General features: G+C 36.6%; 1 protein-coding gene across 1 annotated transcript in view; it reads left to right on the forward strand.

Annotated features, from left to right (window-relative positions):
* VAV3 (vav guanine nucleotide exchange factor 3) overlaps positions 1–20,451 on the forward strand; it is a 362,307-nt gene that overhangs the window by 294,263 nt on the left and 47,593 nt on the right. The window contains exon 21 of the mRNA XM_036089450.2: positions 18,970–19,035. Within this exon, the coding sequence (XP_035945343.1) occupies positions 18,970–19,035 (66 nt within the window). The remainder of the gene's footprint in view (positions 1–18,969; positions 19,036–20,451) is intronic.

Below are 20,451 nucleotides of genomic sequence, written 5' to 3' on the forward strand. Positions count from 1 at the left end.
GCCTCTGCACTTTCGTAGAAAATCAGTTGTCTGTGTATGTGTTGGTATGTTTCTGGATTCTCTATTCAGTTCCACTGATCTCTCTCCATCTTTAAACTAATACAATGTTATTTTGATTATTGCAACAAATAATGTCTTAAAATCAGACAGTGTTGGTCCTCCAGATTTTTTCTTTCCAAAGGTATTTTGGCTCTTCTAGATGCTTTGAATTTCATATGAATTTTGGAGACATCTTATCTCACCAATAGAAGGTTGCTGCAATTTTTATTGGGATTATGTTGAATTATAGATCAGTGTGAGAAAACTGACATCTTAACAATATTGAGTCTTCTGACCACTGAACATGGTATATCTCTCCATTTATTTAGGTCTTTAATTTCTCAGCAATGTTTTATAGTTGTCAGAGTGAAGGACATGCACATCTTTGTCATATATCCTTAATCATTTCATTTGATACTATTGTAAATGGTGGCTTTAAAATTTCATTTTCTATTTATCGCTAGTGTATAGAAATATAATTGATTTTTGGAAATTGATCTTTTACCCTACAACCTTGTTAAACTCACTTATAGGAATTCTAATTAAATTAGAATTATTCTAGCAGATTTTTAAAAAAGATTTATTTACTTATTTTTGTGAGAGAGCAAGTGAGTGATGAGCGGGGGGAGGGACAGAGGGAGAGGGAGAGAGAGAATCTCAAGCAGACTCTGCTGAGCATGGAGCATGACACGGGGCTCGGTCTCACGACCCTGAGATCATGACTTGAGCCGAAATCAAGAGTTGGACACTTAACCAACTGAGCCACCCAGGCACCCCAATTCTAGCAGATTTTAAAAATATAGACAATCAGGGGCGCCTGGGTGGCTCAGTCGTTGGGCATCTGCCTTCAGCTCAGGTCATGATCCCCGGGTCCTAGGTTCGAGCCCAACGTTGGGCTCCCTGCTCCATGGGAAGCTTGCTTCTCCCTCTTCCACTCCCTCTGCTTGTATTCCCTCTCTCACTGTGTCTCTCTCTGTCGAATAAATAAACAAAATCTTTAAAAAAATAAAAAAATAAAATATAGACAATCATGGTGTCAGTGAATAAACATGGTTTTACTTCTTCCTTTGCAATCTGAATGCTTTCTCTTTCTTTCTTGCCTTATAACAGTGGCTAGAACATCCAGGAAAATGTTTCCTAGAATTTGGGAAAAGGTACATATTTCTGATCTTAGGGGGGGGAAGCATTAAGTCCTTTGCCGTTAGTTATGAGGTTATCTGTAGTTTTTTATAAATACCTGTTATCAAGTTGAGGATGTTCCATGCTAGGCCCAGTTTGCTGAAAGTTTTTATCAGTAATGCATGTTGGATTTTACCAAATGCTCTTTCTGCATTAATGGAAATGATTTTATCATTTTTTAAATTTATTGATTTGGTGTATTACATTAGTTTTCCGATGTCTAACCAATCTTGCTTTCCTGAAATAAACCCCAACTGGTTATAATATATTGTCCTTTTTATTTATTGTTTTATTTTCTTGTAATGTCTTTGTTCAGGTTTGGTAATAGTTTAACACTCAAAGAATGAATGGGAAACTATTCCTTTCTCTTAAATTTTCTGAAAGAGTTTTTTTAGAATCAGCATTAATTTTTCCTAAAGTGTTTTATAGAATTTATCAGGGAAGCTCTTTAGGCCTGGAGTTTTCTTTGCAGGAATTTTTTTTTTTTTAATTACAGTTCCGTTTCCTTCATAAATATATGGCTATTCGGGTTATCGATTTCTTTTTGAGTGAGCTTTGGTAGTTTTTGTGTAGACTCTAGCAGTGTCACCTCTCGTTTCTGACATAGGTAATTTGTCTTTGCTTTTTTTCTTGATCAATTTAATTAGTTGGTTATGAATTTTATTGAACTCATGAGGTTTTGTTTCATTGGTTCTATTTTTCTATTTCTCATTCCACTGATTTCTGCTCTGTTCTTTATTACTGCCTTATTTGGGGTTTAATTTATTCTTATTTTTCTATTAAGGTCCTCACTGCTTTGAGAATTCTCTTTTCTAATACAGGCATTTAGTGCTATAAATTTCTAAGTACTACTTTTGCTGCCTCCTAAAAATTTTGATATGGGTTGTATTTTCATTTTTCATCTTGAAATACTTTCTATGGTTGTTTTCTTTTTTTTAACTTTCTTATGGGTTATTTAGAAGTGCATTATTTAGTTTCCAAATATTTAGGGATTTCCCAGATATATTTCTGTTTTAGTGAGCCTATGCCTCTGGACAATGAACTTCACAAGTGTTGTTTGTCATTTTTTTTTTTTCTCCCTGCCGTGGTGGGACAAGATGGGTAGAGTGAGCTAGAGCTAACTGTTTCCTTTCCCTGGGTCAGTTAGACTCTGATAATACCCCAGCAGGTCAGGCTTCCTTTAACAAGTTTTTCCTGAGGGCACGTCTTGTTAAGAAGAGCAGAGTGGGAGCACCTGGGTGGCTCAGTGGGATGAGCATCTGACTCTTGATTTCAGCTCAGGTCATGATCTCAGGGTCATGACAGCTAGCCCTGCATGTGGGGCTCCCCCCGCTCATCAGGGAGTCTGCTTCTTTCCCTCTCCCCCCACTCACATGCGTGCACGCTTGCTCTCTCTCTCAAACAAATCTTAAAAAAAAAAAAAAAGCAGAGTGCCTTTTCCCCTCCCTCTTCCAGAAGCTGGGGATTTTTCTCATATTTACTGTATGAATCTGGCCAAGCTCTTAAGGGTAGTGTTACAGTATTGTGGGTTTCCCCTATGACTGGTCCCCCTGGACTGTTTAACTCTAACAGTTGTAAGTGCTGGACCTTCAGCAATTTGTCAATATCGGTTCAGGTTCTCCTAGCCCAGCCTTGGCACTGGATCCCACAGCAGATTCTGCTGGGGAGTCTCTGCTCTGGTAAGCTCTGACTCCCTGTGTTTGCCGGTCTGTCTCTCCAGTCCTGGGGGCTGAGGTTTGTCTTTTTGTCTTTCCCTCTCTTAGGGATCCAAGAAGAATTGCTGATTTTTTTTTTTCAATCTATTCAGTGTTTTACTTGTTAGGCAGAGTGATGACTTGCAAGATCCTTACATGAAGAACTGGAAGCCCAGTGTTCTTTTTACTAAATTGTATTGCTTCCTATTCTTTTTAGACGATAAGAAAGACATAATTATTTGTCATTTCCTCTCAACAGCCTGGAAGCATGAAGCTTTTCTGGTATGATGTTAGTATAATGGCTTTGGAAACTCTCAGGAAAATTATAAGAGAAATGAGACCATTGTATGACAAAATGTATGTGTATATCTGTTGAGGAGAGGATGGTAAATAGGAACAAGTAAGGCTAATGTCTACAGCAGAGAAAAACAATTAGCACATTTATTTCAGATCAGCAAATATATATTGAGTGTCAACTCTATACTCACTACTCAGACACTTCTCACATTTCAATTATCAACTCCAATTATTGGTTTGATATTATGTCTCCTGTCTTTAGAAGACCCGTTCATGCTTGCTGGGAGCTAGCAATATGTTTGAGTTTTCAGAGATAAATTAAAAGTTCATCTAATGTTTTCAACAAGGATGTAACATGAGTCAGAATTATCTTATGTGTACTTCTTAGCTTTTTTTAGCCAACAGATTCTAGCCTTACTGAAAGGAGCAGTGGTGCTGTGAGAAAACCTGACCAAGTCATGCATCTGTAGCCAACCAGCTATATGGCTTGGGTCAAGCTAATCACTATGTGGCTTTCATTACAGGACAAGGGCTGGACCAGAGCTGTGCTCACAACTCTGAGTCATCTGGGAGCTTTGCAATAATGTCAACACACAACCCCACTTCCAGAGATCAGGGTACAATTGGTCTGGGTTCAGCAGACCCTAGATAAATTCAATGGAAGTCATTGACTAGGGTGATCCAATTGAGTTCATGGAGTTATGACATTATTTCCAGCTGACTCATGGGTCATTGGTAGCAAACCAACTTATTAAGCATAGCTACAAGATAAGGTGTTACAGTGAACTCAGTACTTTGTGTCTGATAGTTACCAGATAAAGGGAACATTTTCAAAGAACTAGTTTGCAATTAAAATATATTTGCTACAAACTTCATACTGAACTTGATATATAAGTGTTTTCTTTGGTTCAAAAGATAATTCACATCTTGCAGTTCTCCAAGGCTATCATGATAAAATCAGCTTTTGTTTTACAGACTGTACATACGGAAGGTATATCTAGGAAACTGGTCTGGATATGTACTTACTCAATGGCATGATTTAGAATGACATGTTTTAAAAATTTCTGAACAAAAGTCTTTCCTCTGTATTGGATCTAAATGTGTAAAGAATGTTGCTGTTTTGATCCTTTGAAGTTATAGGAGTTTGTATGTGTGCTTACAATGGATCCATGTACATTACTTTGTTGATAGTCATATTCAAAGAAGACAGGCACTTTATGGTTTGCATCCTAAAAGATGTGACTCCGCACTGGAGACACACACACACACACACGCGTGCACACTCATGCACTGTGTGTGTGTGTGTGTGTGTGTGTTTATGTATATGTATTTAATTGCTTCTGAGAAGATAGTTTTTAGGCACCTCCTTTTTGGACCCTACCCAGTTGGTTTGGTCTCATTTGAGATTGTACATAATTAGCACCAGAAAAATAAATTAGGTGTTTTTCTTTTCTGTGTTAGAATTTAGGAAATTGTACCTCATTTTGCTTAGTAGTAGTTACTGATTCTGCCATCTATTGGCATCATGACCTTACATAGATTACTCTCAGTTTTATCATCTGTAAAATGCATACAGAATAAAATAAATGATATATGAAAGAGTTCTAGCCCAGTGCTCATTAAATAGTAGCTCCTCCTATTCATCCATTCATCCGTCCAAGTACTTTGTGTCTGACTTCATGTTTTGTATTGATCACAGAAAAAAAGAACTGGTTTCTAACCTTGTGGTTTAATGACCTAAGGAATGATCAAAGCTTAGGATAGGTGATGCAGCTGGTTTCCATGTTGAGTTTTGTGTTAACGCTTTTATAATCATATTGTTACAAATACATGTAAAGTTAAAACTGTGGATAACAATATAGATTAGTTATTGCAATATTACAGTGGCTTTGCATTTGAATTTCAGAAATGTCTTTTGTACTAGTTAAGTGCTTTGGCTTATTTGGAAATTTTCAAGAAATTATGCTTTTAAAACTAAACTGTTTTCTCCTCTGTTTTTTCAAGTGAGTCACTTATTAGTGTGGAAAGTTGGATTTTATTGTAGACTGTCATGTTTTCTACATACTCTATGTCCAGAGAATACAAATTATCCTCCACTTTCTATCAGGAACTTTCTATGAATAGCTGTTATAGTGTAGTCTATATTATTATTATAACAACAGTAATTTCTAATGCTATCAAAGTGAGTGGGTATCTGCATTTTCATTATAACTTCTTTCAAACAATGAGTTGACAATTGAGCCGTAAAAATATTCTCTGTACGGTCCTTGCATTGAAGGGATTCATTTTGGCAGCTTTTTCTTGTCGTCTTTGTTGTCTTCTTTCTCTTTCCTTGAAAGTTTCATAAAATTGTCTTCAAGTGAAATGAATATAAAAGAGGAAATTGGCCATTTAGAGTACATTTCCTAGTGCAGGTGTAAGGCATAGTTTTTACTGAGAGTAACAACATATGGAACCGTTCTGGTCATGTCATTGGACTGATGATAAACCTGTTGCTTTAAAGTTGTTTCAGTATGTGATAATAAGGACTTAGTAAGGAAGGAAAACATCCTTCATGCTGAGAGTATTCCTATTAGAAACTTTATTTTCCCAGAAGAGATACAAATTATACTTATCAGAGAGGGAGAGAGGGCAAGAGAAAGAAACAAGCAAATGTAAAATCATGCCATGCCATCTATGGGGTCTTTTTGTTTGTGTGTGTGTGTGTGTGTGTGTGTGTGTGTGTTACAATAAAGAGCTTTATGTGTTTTCTTCTTAGAATAAAGCTTATGAACAATGAGGATCCTGTGTCCTATATCATGGGGTTTTATTTGCTCCATTGTCATTTGTGAATACCCAAACGTTCCACAGGGAGAATTTTGTAAGCTAATTGGAACCAAAAGGCAATTATAAGCAGTAGAACTGTAATCAGTGTGCCAAATATATATATTTTTATCCACAATGAAAGTTAAATAACCTAGGAAAATAGTTGTGATACTTCACACTTACAAATCATGCATCTACATGATCTTTATTCTAAGGAGTGAAAATGTTTTTACACACATTCTGATTAATTCACAGAAATCTCCGTAAAGAGGGTGAATTAGAATTGTGGTTTTAAAGGGCCAAATTTATCATCCATCTATGTAAGTTGGCATTTGCAGAATTAAAATTAGACTCTATTTCAGACTTCTGGTCTCCTGCCTTAGTTCTTTTTTTTTTTTTTTTTACGTTATGTTAATCACCATACATTACATCATTAGTTTTTGATGTGTTCCATGATTCATTGTTTGCGTATAACACCCAGTGCTCCATGCAGTACGTGCCCTCTTTAATACCTATCACCAGGCTAACCCATTCCCCCACCCTCCTCCCCTCTAGAATGCTCAGTTTGTTTCTCAGAGTCCATAGTCTCTCATGGTTGTCTACCCCTCTGATTTCCCCCCCCCACCTTCATTCTTCCCCTCCTGTCTTAGTTGTATATGTTAGACTATCCTACCTTTGTTTTAGGAGAATCATTTATAATTCTTAACACCTCTAAAGAAAAAAATACATTTTTAAAGGCAGTTTAGTTCTTTGGTAGAACAATCAGGAAACACAGCATTGCTTTATGTAGAAGTTTTTGCTTTATAAATTTTTTTAACTCTTTGCTTCGAAGGAAAATTGAAAAGTCAGAAAATAAGTTGAGTTTGGAGAGAACTTGAGAGATTGTCCTGAGGGAAGCATTCCTCCTTACCCTGCTTCCAGAGGCAAGGTGGGGGAGGGGTGGCTCTTGACTTGGCCAGGGGCAAGAAGGTGTTAACTTCCCCTTTGCAAACTCAAGAGACTCTTAACTCTAGGAAACAAACTGAGTGTTGCTCGAGGGGAGGTGGGTTGGGGGATGGGGTAACTGGGTGATGGGCATCAAGGAGGGCACTTGATGGAATGAGCACTGTATGTTATATGCAACTGATGAATCACTAAATTCTACCCCTGAAACTATTAATACAGTATATGTTAACTAAATTGAATTTAAATAAAAAGTTTGTTTTTTTAATCCCCTTTGCTACCATCTTAGCCCTAAAGCACTGTTGTTATGTTTGCATGAAGGAGGTGAACCTTGTCTTAGTTTACCAGGTCAAGGAAATTTTACTTCCCGTATGCCTGCTATATTTAGCAAAGGCAATTGTGGAAAAAATATATATATTTTTGGCACACTGATTACAGTTCTACTGCTTATAATTGACCATTTAGTTGTCCATGCGATTTTTTTTTTAACAGATATGTTTTCCTCATTCTAACCTAGAAAAAAAATTAAGGGTTCAATTGGGGAGTATCTTTTTCATAGAAGACATGTTTTTTTCAAACCTTTAGGTATTGATTCATATTTTACCTTCTGTCTGAATTTTCCCTTCTACTTCCCATTCTCTTAGCTAAATCCTTCTGTACCATCAAGGTCAATTTTGGGGCACCTCCTTTGAGGTCTTCTCTGAACCAAAGGGTTTCTGTCATAACACTTCTAGTGTATCCTCATGGTCTGTTCATTGTTCTCCCTGCCTGGTTAGAGCACTCCAGAAAGATAAGAACCATGGCTTTCATCTCTTTATCTCCAGTGCCTAGCATAAAATAGGCATTCAGTGGTAGGTCTAGAATGAATAATGCTATTCAGAGCTGCTATTTCTATACTATGTTATTTACAAGTTTTCAAATTCATTGTTTATGAACTCAAATTATACTTTATGATGTTATCTGAAAGACCATTAAAATATTCATCTTGTCAGAGTTAAATTTATCTTTGTTCTCTCAGAATAGTCTTAAAGCTATTTAACCTTATGTCCTCAAATTCCTCATCTATAAAATGAGGATTTTAATACCTAAATGACTCACGAGGGTATTATAAAAATTATAGGAAGTAAACTTGAAAGAAAATTGAAAAGGAGAAAAAGTATATTTCTGTATAATGGCTAATGAATTTGAAAGATAAGCTTCATTTTCCAGAAGTGGGAAAATGATTGTTTTTTAAAATTTTAAAAAAATTTCGTCTTCCCCATGTTTCATATGAAGAGTCCCACTAATGTGTGTAGGCTCATAGAAGACCACTCTGCCTTCCCAATTCCTGTACCCAGTTCTTGAAATTTCTTTAATCAGATATTAAACTTTTTACTCCTACTTAGACTCTATTTTCTTATAAAAGCACAAATTATAAATTCTGAAGGGAATAGTTAGTGTAAATAAAAAAGGGTAAAATCATGAGCCTTTTTCTTAGAGCGAGGTTGGATGAGGAAGGTGTAAGATGGCTCAAGGAGAGGGAGGGAGAATAGGAAGGAACACGAGACGGGTTTACAGAAAACAAACTTTGCTTAGGGAATGGTTTGCTTACTTGTGGACTCAGCTGTAGGCACTATTGACCTTTTGTGTTGAAAGCCTTAAGCAATCTGTCCTGTAACACATGACCTGTCCAGAAACCCTCTGGGGTCTGGGAAGGGAGGTACAGTGGAGTGGAGTTAGTAGGTCTTTTCTCCTGACATCTCTCCCTGCAACTTTAGTAGCCAAATCATTTCAAAGGAATCTTTTTCTTTGCTCTACATTAAGGGACTTTTCTAGTTTCTTCTAGACCACACAGGAATATTAGCTACAATAGAATTTTTTAAAACTATATATATATATATATTTTTTCGTGATCTAAAATTCAGGTGCCAGGCTTTATCATAATCAGAGGCAAATAAGAACATGAAAAAAAAATTTTTTTAAAGAATCAAATCTTCTTTGTTAAGAAAACTGATTCTTGATACCAAAAGGCTCATCGCTTTGGCATTATAAACCATAGAATAAACATCTCTGGGAACTGTGTTTTTCCCCATTCAGAATCCTGCTCCAGAGCATTTCTTTGTGAAATCCCAAACTTGGTTTTTGTCATCGCAGGGATACCTTTTTAGGCAGTGCTGGAGCATAGTTTCAGGGTGTTTCCTCAGTTGACCTTGACTTTGCTTCTGAACTTCCTCTCACCACTTGCCCATTCCTTGTATAAAGTCAGGAGAAGCCACGGCAGAATTGAAATTGTGGATGTGGGGGTAAAAAGCCATGTGAAAATAGTACAGCTTATTTGGTAATAGTATGTCATGCAATAATGAGACCTTTATTTTGACAGGTGTTTACCTCAAAATATTGCATTAAATCAGGGTCCCTAATTACAGGGAAGAAGAAAAAGGCAGAGCGTGACTATAATAGAACAGGGGAGGCCCGGGAGAGATGATTATAGACGATAATAGACGTTAGTGAAGGCCCATAAGAAACATTCTCCCTGGGTGATTGCCAACTGGCTTTGATTGAATAGATCATAAACTGAGTTTGCAGGAATGTTTCCAAGTGTACAGACTGTATTGTGGGAATTGGCAAGCTCCTGACAAAGTGGGTGAGGTCCTAATTGTTAACTCTCAAGATGGGCATTTTTGGTTAACAGCTCTTCACTTGTATTTTTCCTATGTTTGCTACAGGGCAGAATGTAGGTTATAATGTACATAGGGGAGGACACCTCTGTCTAAGGAGAAGTTTAGACAGTGAAGTCTTTTTTTTCCCAATAGAAAGCAACATTATTAAGGGGGATAGTTCTGAGAAATTCTGTTGTGGTATATTTTCTTCTGTTATTTTATTACCACAGAAACTGCATTCTGCCATAATTACTACAAGGGTGTGTCAGTCACAGAATACCTTCAGTGGACCACCAATCCGCAATTACATCTGCTATGACTGTTGATTTGACACCACAAGGGGTTTCAGTAGAGTGTGCACAGGCATACGCTCTAAAGACTTTGGTCCAAATAATTTCTCAGATTATAACATATATTGGATTTTAATTGTTCATGGTAATTGGAGTTCCTGGAGAGTGAATGAATGAATGTCATTTCTAACAAGTCAATCCTGTGTACCCTGGAAAATAGAGGACTTCACACTGAGGTAAAATTAAAGTCATTTAGGATCTGAAATGTCTTTATCTTCTATAAATAAGTGCAAACAGACTCAATTACTGACATGTAATATCCCTGATTAAGAATTTGTGGATCAAATACTTCTTAGTAACAGTAACTGACTGGAGAACTGTAGGTAATTAGGAAAAGTGCTCATATAAGCAAAGAACTTTGGTGTTAAAAGAGACCTCAGAAATTCTTGGGTCAAAAAAAACAAAAACAAAACAAAAAAAAACCCTTGGGTCAAACCCTGTCATTTCACAGGTGAGAATATTGAAGCCATAAAAGGTTATATGACTTACTCAAGGATCAGAAGGACAGGAATAGAACATCAGGCTCCCAACTGTCTATCCATATCAAATTATTACCTCCTAGGTTTTTTTCTCTAGTCCAGAATTCTATGAAAATGACCAAAGCAAAAGCTAATTAAGGAACCAACATAATCTGAATGAGATCCTTGAAGATGATACCCATGTTTAGTCATTTTTAATCCCCTAGTATGTAGCATAATCCCTCATACTTATCAGGTAGTCAGTACACTTTTCATTAAAGCAGTAATTTTGTTCTTAGTAAAAAAGTAAATTCTTTAAAAATATCTAATGCTGCCATGAGTGTTTGATGTGTATGGTGCTATTACTCGGGATATTTCCTTTGTGATTACTTAAGATTAAAATCACCAAGGATAGGAAAACATCCATTAGTTGTCTGCCAGCATTAGAAAAACGAATTTCTATATTTTGGACCTCTGTCAAGCCTGGTTTACTTTTAGGGTTATATAGCCTCTCCCCAGATAGGATTTCTTCCAAGAGTGGTAGATCCTTGTTCTTTCCAGATTTTGTAATAAGTAACCACTTGGGATTTGGCCTACCTACATTCAGATTGATTTTTGCTTGCTAATTTTTTTTTCTTTCATCAAAGGTATTCTTTTCTTTCCTTCACCAGAAACATAGATTTATTAAATTTTGATTCAGGATTACATCACGTACAATATCTTACCTCGTAAGACTTTAGAGAAAAAGCCTCAAGACATGAAAAACTAGAGCATTCCCTTCCCTGCTAGAGAAATCCAGGAACCCCACAGAATACATTTTTTGGATAATAAGAAAAATGTTCTGCAAAGTATCGTTCTGCTATTATATTCATCTCACATATAAGTGTAAAAATATAACTTATGGCTTTTTAGTGGGTTTTCTGTTAGTGTACATTTCACAACTTTTAGGGTTTTTTTTTTTTTTGAGTTTTTGACACTTCTTTCTGACAGAATCTCAGTGATGTAGTAAACACAAACAATCTTGTGTGCATTCAAAAAGCCATCAAATATAATTGAGGCTTTTGTTATATGTTTTGATGATGTGATGCAATTATAAACCCTTATAAATTGAAAATAAATTTCAAAGATTCTAGACCAAGATACAAGTTTTTTTTAAAGTTATTTGGAATTCTAAGCCTGTGACAGCCACTTAACTACAAATGAACTAGATTAGGAATATGAATTTTATATAGTCTTTTGAAAAACCTCAGGAGTTTATGCACTGGACAAAAGTTAATCCTATTCTCTTTTGACTAACAAATGATAAAAGCACTAGGCTATGTTTTTGTTCTTCTGTATATGTGCGTGAATATTTTGGAATTCATTGTAATGACCATTCGGTATAACCCTATGCCATTATGCTTGGCAAATTTTCAAGTTGTTTACTGGTGGAAAAATGCACATCTTACTTGTCATACAGGAAGCAGTTAATGATGAAAGAATGTGGATACTTGCATGAAAACATTAGCACATTTGAGATAAGGAAATGGACTCTCTGAATGTAGTATTTCTTGTTCAGGTGAAAGTTATACGGGAGTCTGTGTTACTTGTGGCTTAGCAAACTTGTCTAAATATAAGGAGGGTGGTGGGATTATTACCAGGCTAGGTATTTCTATTTTAATAACACATGAACAGCCAACAAAAAAAATTTAGAAGTGAGAAAATTGGGAATAATCAAAAAGCAGTATTGTGGAAAAAATAGAAACTAGTTTTTAGCAATCATCATGTGTTTTCAGACATGTTAATTCTTTGATCCTTGTATTACCCTAGTGAGGCATGTGTGGCAGATCTTGTCATCATTCTTGTTTTACCATGGAGATTTGCCTAAGGTTATACAGTTCTTTTATAGCAGAGCTGGAAATAGAATGAGCTCTCCCAATGCCACCTCCCTACTGTATGGTAGTGATTTTCTGTGTTTTCCAAGAACTAGCACTGATGTATATTTAACTGATAACAATGGTTACAGTATGGTGGCAGCTAGGATCACAGTTCCTTACCAAAGGTCAATTTCAGACAGGGTCTTTGTCCTGCTTCTCTCCTTTTCTAGTCCTTTGGTTCTATTGCACGTACTCACAAAGCCTGTCAGAATAATTCCAGAAATAGTGCTTGGTACAAGCTATTCATCATCCATCCATCCATCTGGTCAGTAAACTAATTTGTATATTTGCCTAGATTCCCATAATTCATGGCTACCCCGTATGTCTTCTTCCCCAACATACCCAGACTATACATTTCTGACAGAGAGGACTAGGTAAGGTGACAGTTGCTCTGGCCATTACCCATGTGTGATAAATTGCTTAGTAATCTCCTCAGCACCTTCATGCATATGTTGAAAGTGTTTAGGGCATTGTAACTTGGGAAAATTTCCAATCTTTCATAAATAACCATTAATCTGTCCCTTTTAAATTCAGCTTTCCACATCTGTTTCAAATTGTTCAGTGCTATTCCAGGAGTGCATTAAAGCTCCAATCCAGGTGGTATTAAGGGGATAAATGAGCCACAGGGAAAAGACACTCTGTATTTTTCTTAAAGCAGTTCTTTCTCCTTTTTGCAAAGTTAGGAGCCCAGCAATTTACGATTAAGATTTTTGGAGGATATCCTCTGTCATTTTAAGCCATCCTTGTCTATGAGTTTTAAAAAAGCAGTTTCAGCTCTGCCATGGCAGCATACATTAATGTTTTTCTCTGTACAGGTAGATTGTAAATATCATTTCTACCAGCAGACTTAATGTAGTTTTAATTCATTATGGTTCTCTGTGGATTCTTATTGGGGAAAAATGAAAAATAGTTATAATCTAAGGTCAGTTAGAAATAAGGAAGTGTCTGAATATTTGTGATGTTCAGGAATTTCAGAGAAAGTTAGCAATAATTTTAGTTTGATACATTTTTCTACAGGAAGCAACTTGCTTTTCAGAACAGAAGGCATCATTATTTTATGAATTATTATTTAATATTATTTTGCTTTGTACCTGCTCTACTTTAGCTAATGAAAATTATAAAGGTGCATCTTTTCTTACCATAACTTATTTTCTCAGAAACTTTCCAAAGAAAATATTTTCATAAGAATGAATCAGCCTTTACTGTTAGATTTACAAAAGTCTCCTCACATAATATAGAGAATGCCCTGTAGAATAAATGCACATAAAGATAGTACTGTGTGGTACATCAGATGACATGTAACTATGAAAGAGGAATGTTTTCAAATTGACCTTGAAGATGTTAAGGGACTCACAAGAACAAATATTAGACGGGGGATAACTAACAAAGAAGATTTCCTATCTCTGGCATTTGTAAGGGGCATAAAAGGAACGACACGTTGATTATCTGGCCCAGAATACAATGCCACACAGGAATGCAAAGAAGAAAATTCAGCTGCATGCCTCTCATCAAAGTTAGTAAAAATTTCATAGATGGATCATCACATAAAGTGCACAAAATCATTGGCTTTGCAAATGGCTTATTTCCTAGCTACAGTCTGCTGTTCTGTCCACGCATAAGGGATTGACAGGTGCTCCACCCATTAGCATTAAGGAATTATCAATGTACATCCCACACACTTCCACCAGGGAAGCAAAGACACTCCTCTTACACATTACTTTGTTTTTTAATCTTCCAAATGTTGTAGGATGCTTATTACCTTAATAAGTGGAAAATCATTGAATACAGCGCATATTCCCCCCCACAGCTAAAACTGACATCTCATAGGAATTAGTGAGGAAATGCAGTTTTATTCATCTGTTAAGATATGTTATCTCTCACCTCTGTCATCTAAGGGATGCCTAAGACCATTAAAGAAATGTAACCTGCACTGCTAAGGCATTTTATTAAGGAAAAAATAATTCAGAATGACCTTGGTAGTCTGTTTAGTGAAAGTTTCCCTTTCCTGAGAAAACTCCAGTAGTGTTCTTGAAATGCAGGGAAAAAGAACAAAATGGTTTTTGATACAGTAACCATACATCCTGGTTTACCCCTAACAGTCCCAATTTATACCTGTTGTCCTGGCATAGTTATTAATCACTACCCTTCCCTCTCAAAAGATCCTGGTTTGGACAGAAAATTGCATGTTTACCCTAGTTTTAGGCCATTTCTTATATGACCATGCCCCTGCCTCTACTGTCTAGGACAGTTACAGTTCCCATTCATGCCTTTCAGGCGGAACCCTTGGTTCTATAAAGGAAGAATGACAAAAAAGGTGGGCCGGTCCATGCACCCTCAGAAGTTATAAAATTCATTAATGTGTCTCCTACTCTTGCATTCTTTGTGTTCTCACCTCATTTCTCTCTATTTTGTGCATTACCTTCTTCATACTGCTTGCTTATATAAAATGTCAAGCAGTGCCACTATAAGAATATTTTCATATATAGAAACAGTTTAATGCTTCTCAGTGCTCGACTGTGTGAAAACAAAGTGTGGTATATTTTCTTCTTTTCAGTTAAGAGGAACTTAAGGTCATGCTCCTCACTGACATGGGACTATCAGATTGAGAAATACCTCAAATTACAAACATTTCTGAAACACTTACTATGCATTTGGCATTCTCTCGTAAAAAGTGACCTTGTCCCAGATTCGAAGAATTCAGTCTAGTAAAGGAGAAGACCGTGTAGAGCAATAATGACCTCCATGTGGCAGTGTACTACTAACAGTCTGGGAAGGTGCCGGAGGAGGACAGGGCGAGATTAAACCTGCACCCGCAGAGTGAGGACATTTTTATAGAAGAGATGACAGAGTAGGAATGTGCAAACCCAGCTTTGGGGGAGGAATAAGTGAAAGTATCAGTCCGTATGAGGGACCCTGTGTCAGTTTTGTTCTAGGGAAATAGGTGCCATTGTATTGGCCAACATGCACTGTCAACGAAATAGCACTGCTTCTCTTAAACTCTGCTTTCCAAAGATGAAGATCATGTGTTCTTTTTTCTGACGAATGTGAATTGACAGTTCACCATTCTTAGAATAGCTGTAATCTTCCAACTTGTTGATTTATCTTCAACTATAGTTTTGAAAGACCGTCATAGAGCTCTCTCTCTGGCCTCTCCCCTGCAAAATAGACTTATTTCCTTTAGTGTGCTCTCAGGGGTCCGATTTTACTTTTTAAAAACGATCACCCTTCTCTTTTCCTCTTCTGAGCCTCCTTTGGTGTATGGCTCCAGCCCACATACCTGTATATGTTGTACTCGAGTAGCATTGCAGTGCATCCCGTACAGAGGTCTGGCTAGGCGTACAGTCCCCAAATATCATACTTATTTACTTGTACCTCAATGTCATGCTTAAAATAAATAAAGCACTCAATATACGCAGTTGAATGAGAGTAACACTTCATTCCAACCTTATAGCTACTGTGTTCTCATCACCCTCTAGTCTGTGACTCTCCTCCCTCTGGTACGTCCTTCCTGCCTCCTGGTTACACTAATTCCTGTAAGCTCTTTTATCTTCTTCTGTCTGCATTTTCTTCCATGATAGTCTTGCTCCATTGACTTTAAGTTTCCCCTCTGTATAATTGCCATCTACATCCAGATTATCTGTTTGGGTGCCTTATGTAATCACCTCCATCCTTGACTTTCCTCTAGTCTTTAACTCCCATGGTCTTCTCTTCCTCACCCACTCCCCAGGTAAGCCCCATAGACTCTAGTGCCATAATGTTTCTAGCCCCGCTTTCTCCTCCCCCTTACCATGATACAGTTCTCTAATGATATTCTCACCTACCAAGCCACGCCCATCTACAGGCCAGCTTGCACACTGATGTCAGTTTACTTCTTTTAAAGCACATAACCGCGTCACTGAAACTCCCTCACCAATGGTAAATTCATGTCTCAGTCAAACTGGTTCCCTGCCACCTTTTAGCTCCACGTCCCTCTGTCCTCCTTTAGGAGTCCAATGCTTGTGTAGAGAGGCAGCACCAAGCTCTGAAGTTAGAACATATGAATTTGAATTCTGGTTATGTCACTGCTGGCTCTGTGATCATGGGGTGATCATTTAACTTCTCTGTGCCTCATTTTCCTGACCTATAAAATGGGGATAATAACTGGGCCTACTACAAAGGACCACTGTAAGGATTATGAAATGCTCAGAGTCGTGTGTAGCATACAGTAAGGGTGCACTAAGTGTAAGCCATTATTAGACTCTGCCTGTGTTGCCTTTGCACAACCTGTATTTTTATACCCCAATTCCTTTCTCATGCTTTATTTTGTTTTCAGAATGTTCTCCTCCATTTCCATCTCTATGTGTTCACATCCCACACATTTTATATTCATGTGCCCCTTACTCTTCCATGTAGCTTTCAGGCAAACCCCTAATACTGAAAATATCTTTCCAATTTCCATAGCCTCTCCTCTGCACCTAACAGTATTTAGCCCTTTCCACCTTGTATTAAAAGTATGGGTGTATGTATCTTTGCTCTGAGAAGATAGGGGGAAACAGGAATGACTTATGAATTTTTGCATTTTCCTAAGTGCCTAACCAAATTAATATTGATACTGTATTTGTTGAATAAATGAATGAGTATTCCACTTGTTCATTTACCTTTTTCCTGATACGCAAGTGTGATACAGTTTTAGAACCTTGCCCAAATGAACATCTTCTCTTTGCTTGGTTATTTGTTTTCCCTCTGTCCTAACCCCACCCTTCCTCATCTCCTTTCTGTCCTTTTTCCCTTTCTCTGACCCTTCCCCCTTTCCTGCTACACCTCCCCTCTCTCCCATGCCCCTCTCACCTCTTCCCCCCTTTTTTTCTTCTCTTCTTCCTCCTCCTCATCCTTTAATTCTGGATTCTCACTTTATAAAACCTTCTCTACAAACTCATAGCCAAGCGCCATGGGCACAAAAGTATACTGTTTCAAGAGGGAAATATTTGCTGATCTTTTTTTTTTTTTTTTGGTTACTTTTCTTTGTCAAAAATAAGCGAGCATGTAATATCCAGTCATAATGCTATTTACTCAGCTACTGAGAAGAAGCAATTGTTGAATAGCAAAAATAAGCCCAATTTTTGGAGAAGAAGAAGTCATCTCATAAGAACTTTTTAATTACATGTTCTGATTGTTGCAGTGTGTTTTGAGTATAGTTTGTCTTTCTGCAAAAGGGAAAAAATTGCAGGGTTAGTGTCTTGAGATTGTGTGTGTGTGTGTGAAGTAAAACAGAATGTTACATTGTTTCAGGTGTGCAGCATAGTGATTTGACAGGTCTGTATGTTCTGCTGTGCTCACGAGTGTAGCTCCCATCTGTCACCAGATAACACTATTATAACACCATTGACTATATTCCCTCTGCTCTACCTTTTATTCTGGTGACTTATTCATTCCATAACTGGAAGCTTGTATCTCCCACTCCCTGTCACCCCTTTAGCCCATCCCCTCAAATATCTTCCTTCTGGGAATGACCAGTTTGTTCTCTGTATTTATGGGTCTGTTTCTGCTTTTTGTTTGTTTTTTTCATTTGTTTTTTAGATTCTGCATATAAGTGAAATCATATGGTATTTGTCTTTCTCTGTATGACTTATTTCATTTAGCATAATACCCTCTAGACCCATCCATGCTGTCACAGATGGCAAGATCTCATCCATTTTTATGCCTGAGTAACATTTCATTGTATGCATACACCACATCTTCTTTATCCATTCATCTATCAGTGGACACTTGGGTTGCTTCCATATCTTGGGTATTGTAAAATAACGCTGCAGTAAACGTAGGGGTGCATGTATCTTTTTGAATTAGTGTTTTTGTTTTCTTTGCATAAATACCAGTAGTAGAATAACTGTTACTTATATTTTTTAATCTTTTGAGGAACCTCAATACTGTTTTCCACAGTGGCTGTACCAATTTACATTGTTTTTTTTTTTTTTTTTTAAAGAATTTGATCAAAGGTCTCCAAGAATAAATTCTTAAGTATTTTTTTGTCCATTTGGTGTTTAGGTTTTCCTTATTCCGCTAATTTCTTCCCTCTCTTCTCATTTGCAGTGTCATTTTAACTTATAATACTTTCCTCCAACATCTTATCTGTCTTCTTCTCTTGATCAGTACCCTGTCCTTTCTCCTAAATCTGAAAACCACCTAAAACATCATATCATGTTGTTTTTCATTTCCACAAGTCTTAAAATGTCTCCTGTCTTGTTGGAGGAATGTTCTTATGATTTCTGTTAAAGATACCAATAGTAACCATCTAAATCACATTTCTAATTGTGAGCCTGCACAAAACCAATGTATCTACTTGTATTAGTGAACATAAAATAGATCAAATATGCTATTATCTCTGTATTGGAGTGAGGGATGTAAAGTTAACAAGACTGAATGGTAGTTTGGGAAGTCAAACTTGAATTCTTATTTTATAATTATCATCTGAAACAACATGTAAAGTTTAATAATTTTAAAACCTCTTTGCTTCTGCTTTTTTCCCTGAGCCATAGTAAATTAATGCTTAGGACTGGACAAAACATGTAATTCTGGGGAATCCTGAAAAACAACACCATGTACACAGCATTATGAGATTATCATTTGTGGTAAATGGGTTCTCAAAACTGGTATTATTTTTTTCCCTAATTTAGGGTAGAAATTTAGCATCTGGAGAGGTTGGATTTTTTCCAAGTGATGCTGTCAAGCCTTGCCCATGTGTAAGTATGAGTATTTTCTTTCCATTTTTTCCTGGTTTTGATGCTGTAATTAATTGTGTAAGAATGTATAAAGGATATGGTCTTGTCACTCAATAATGTTATTAATATTTTCTGGAGGGATCATATTATTTCAGGTTTGAATATATGGTCAATGTTATTACAAGTCTAAAATCCTCATGATTCCATTGTCAGAAAATATTTTTAATTGGTATATGCAAGGAGAAAATCCAACTTAGTAGCTACGTTTACAAAAATAAATTGTCTACAAGGTGTTAGAAGGAATAAATCAAAGCTATAGATTAGATGCATTTTCCCGTTTTCTCATGGAGGTGAGAATGGTAGGCTCTAATCTATTCCTAGTCATTTTGGGTTATAGAGAGATGTTATGCTTCCACTAGTGTGTTTGAAAGCATAATAGCATGAAGTCCACAAAATCTTCAATCAAATCTCTAAATACATTTTTCTGTGCTTTAGTTTATCATTACTGTTTATTTAATGTCATAATGGCATTTTCTGAAAACATCAAGCACATTAGATAGATACAAGGAGAATGAATGAGCATTTACTCAAACATTATTATGGATGAATATAACATAAAATGTGCTTTCTGGTGTTTTATTAGATTTATAAATTTCTGTTTAAGGTGACATTATTTTTTTGTAAGTTGATGTTTAGGGTTGATTTTTCTATGCAACTTTTGAAGTTCTTGATTTGAAGTAAATGAAATTCCTTTACTAATATAATGGAGTTTATGGTTAAAAAAACTCCTTAAATTATCTTGCTTGGTATATTTCAGTCCTTCCTAGATTTACAAACTGGACATCCTTTTTAATATTATAAATGTCTGCCATCCTTGATTTCAGAATGTAGTCTGTAGATTAATTTACTGTACTCATTCCAGCTTCATTAATTTCAAAAGCAAAGGGAATCAAAAACAATTTGCTATTCTATTGGTTCTGTGATCTAATGTCACATGTTCTTATCTAATAATCTTAGGAAGCTGTTGAACTTTGATACCACTCTTACTTTTTTTTAAAATTTTTTTATTGTTACGTTAATCCCCATACATTACATCATTAGTTTTAGATATAGTGTTCCATGATTCATTGTTTGTGCATAACACCCAGTGCTCCATGCAGAACGTGCCCTCCTCAATATCCATCACCAGGCTAACCCATCCTCCCACCCCCCTCCCCTCTAGAACCCTCAGTTTGTTTTTCAGAGTCCATCGTCTCTCATGGTTCGTCTACCCCTCCGATTTCTCCCCCTTCATTCTTCCCCTCCTGCTACATTCTTCTTCTTTTTTTTTCTTTCTTAACATATATTGCATTATTTGTTTCAGAGGTACAGATCTGAGATTCAACAGTCTTGCACAATTCACAGCGTTTACCAGAGCACATACCCTCCCGAGTGTCC

This window comes from Halichoerus grypus, chromosome 5 (genome assembly GCF_964656455.1).
Source record: "Halichoerus grypus chromosome 5, mHalGry1.hap1.1, whole genome shotgun sequence".
NCBI lineage: Eukaryota > Metazoa > Chordata > Mammalia > Carnivora > Phocidae > Halichoerus > Halichoerus grypus.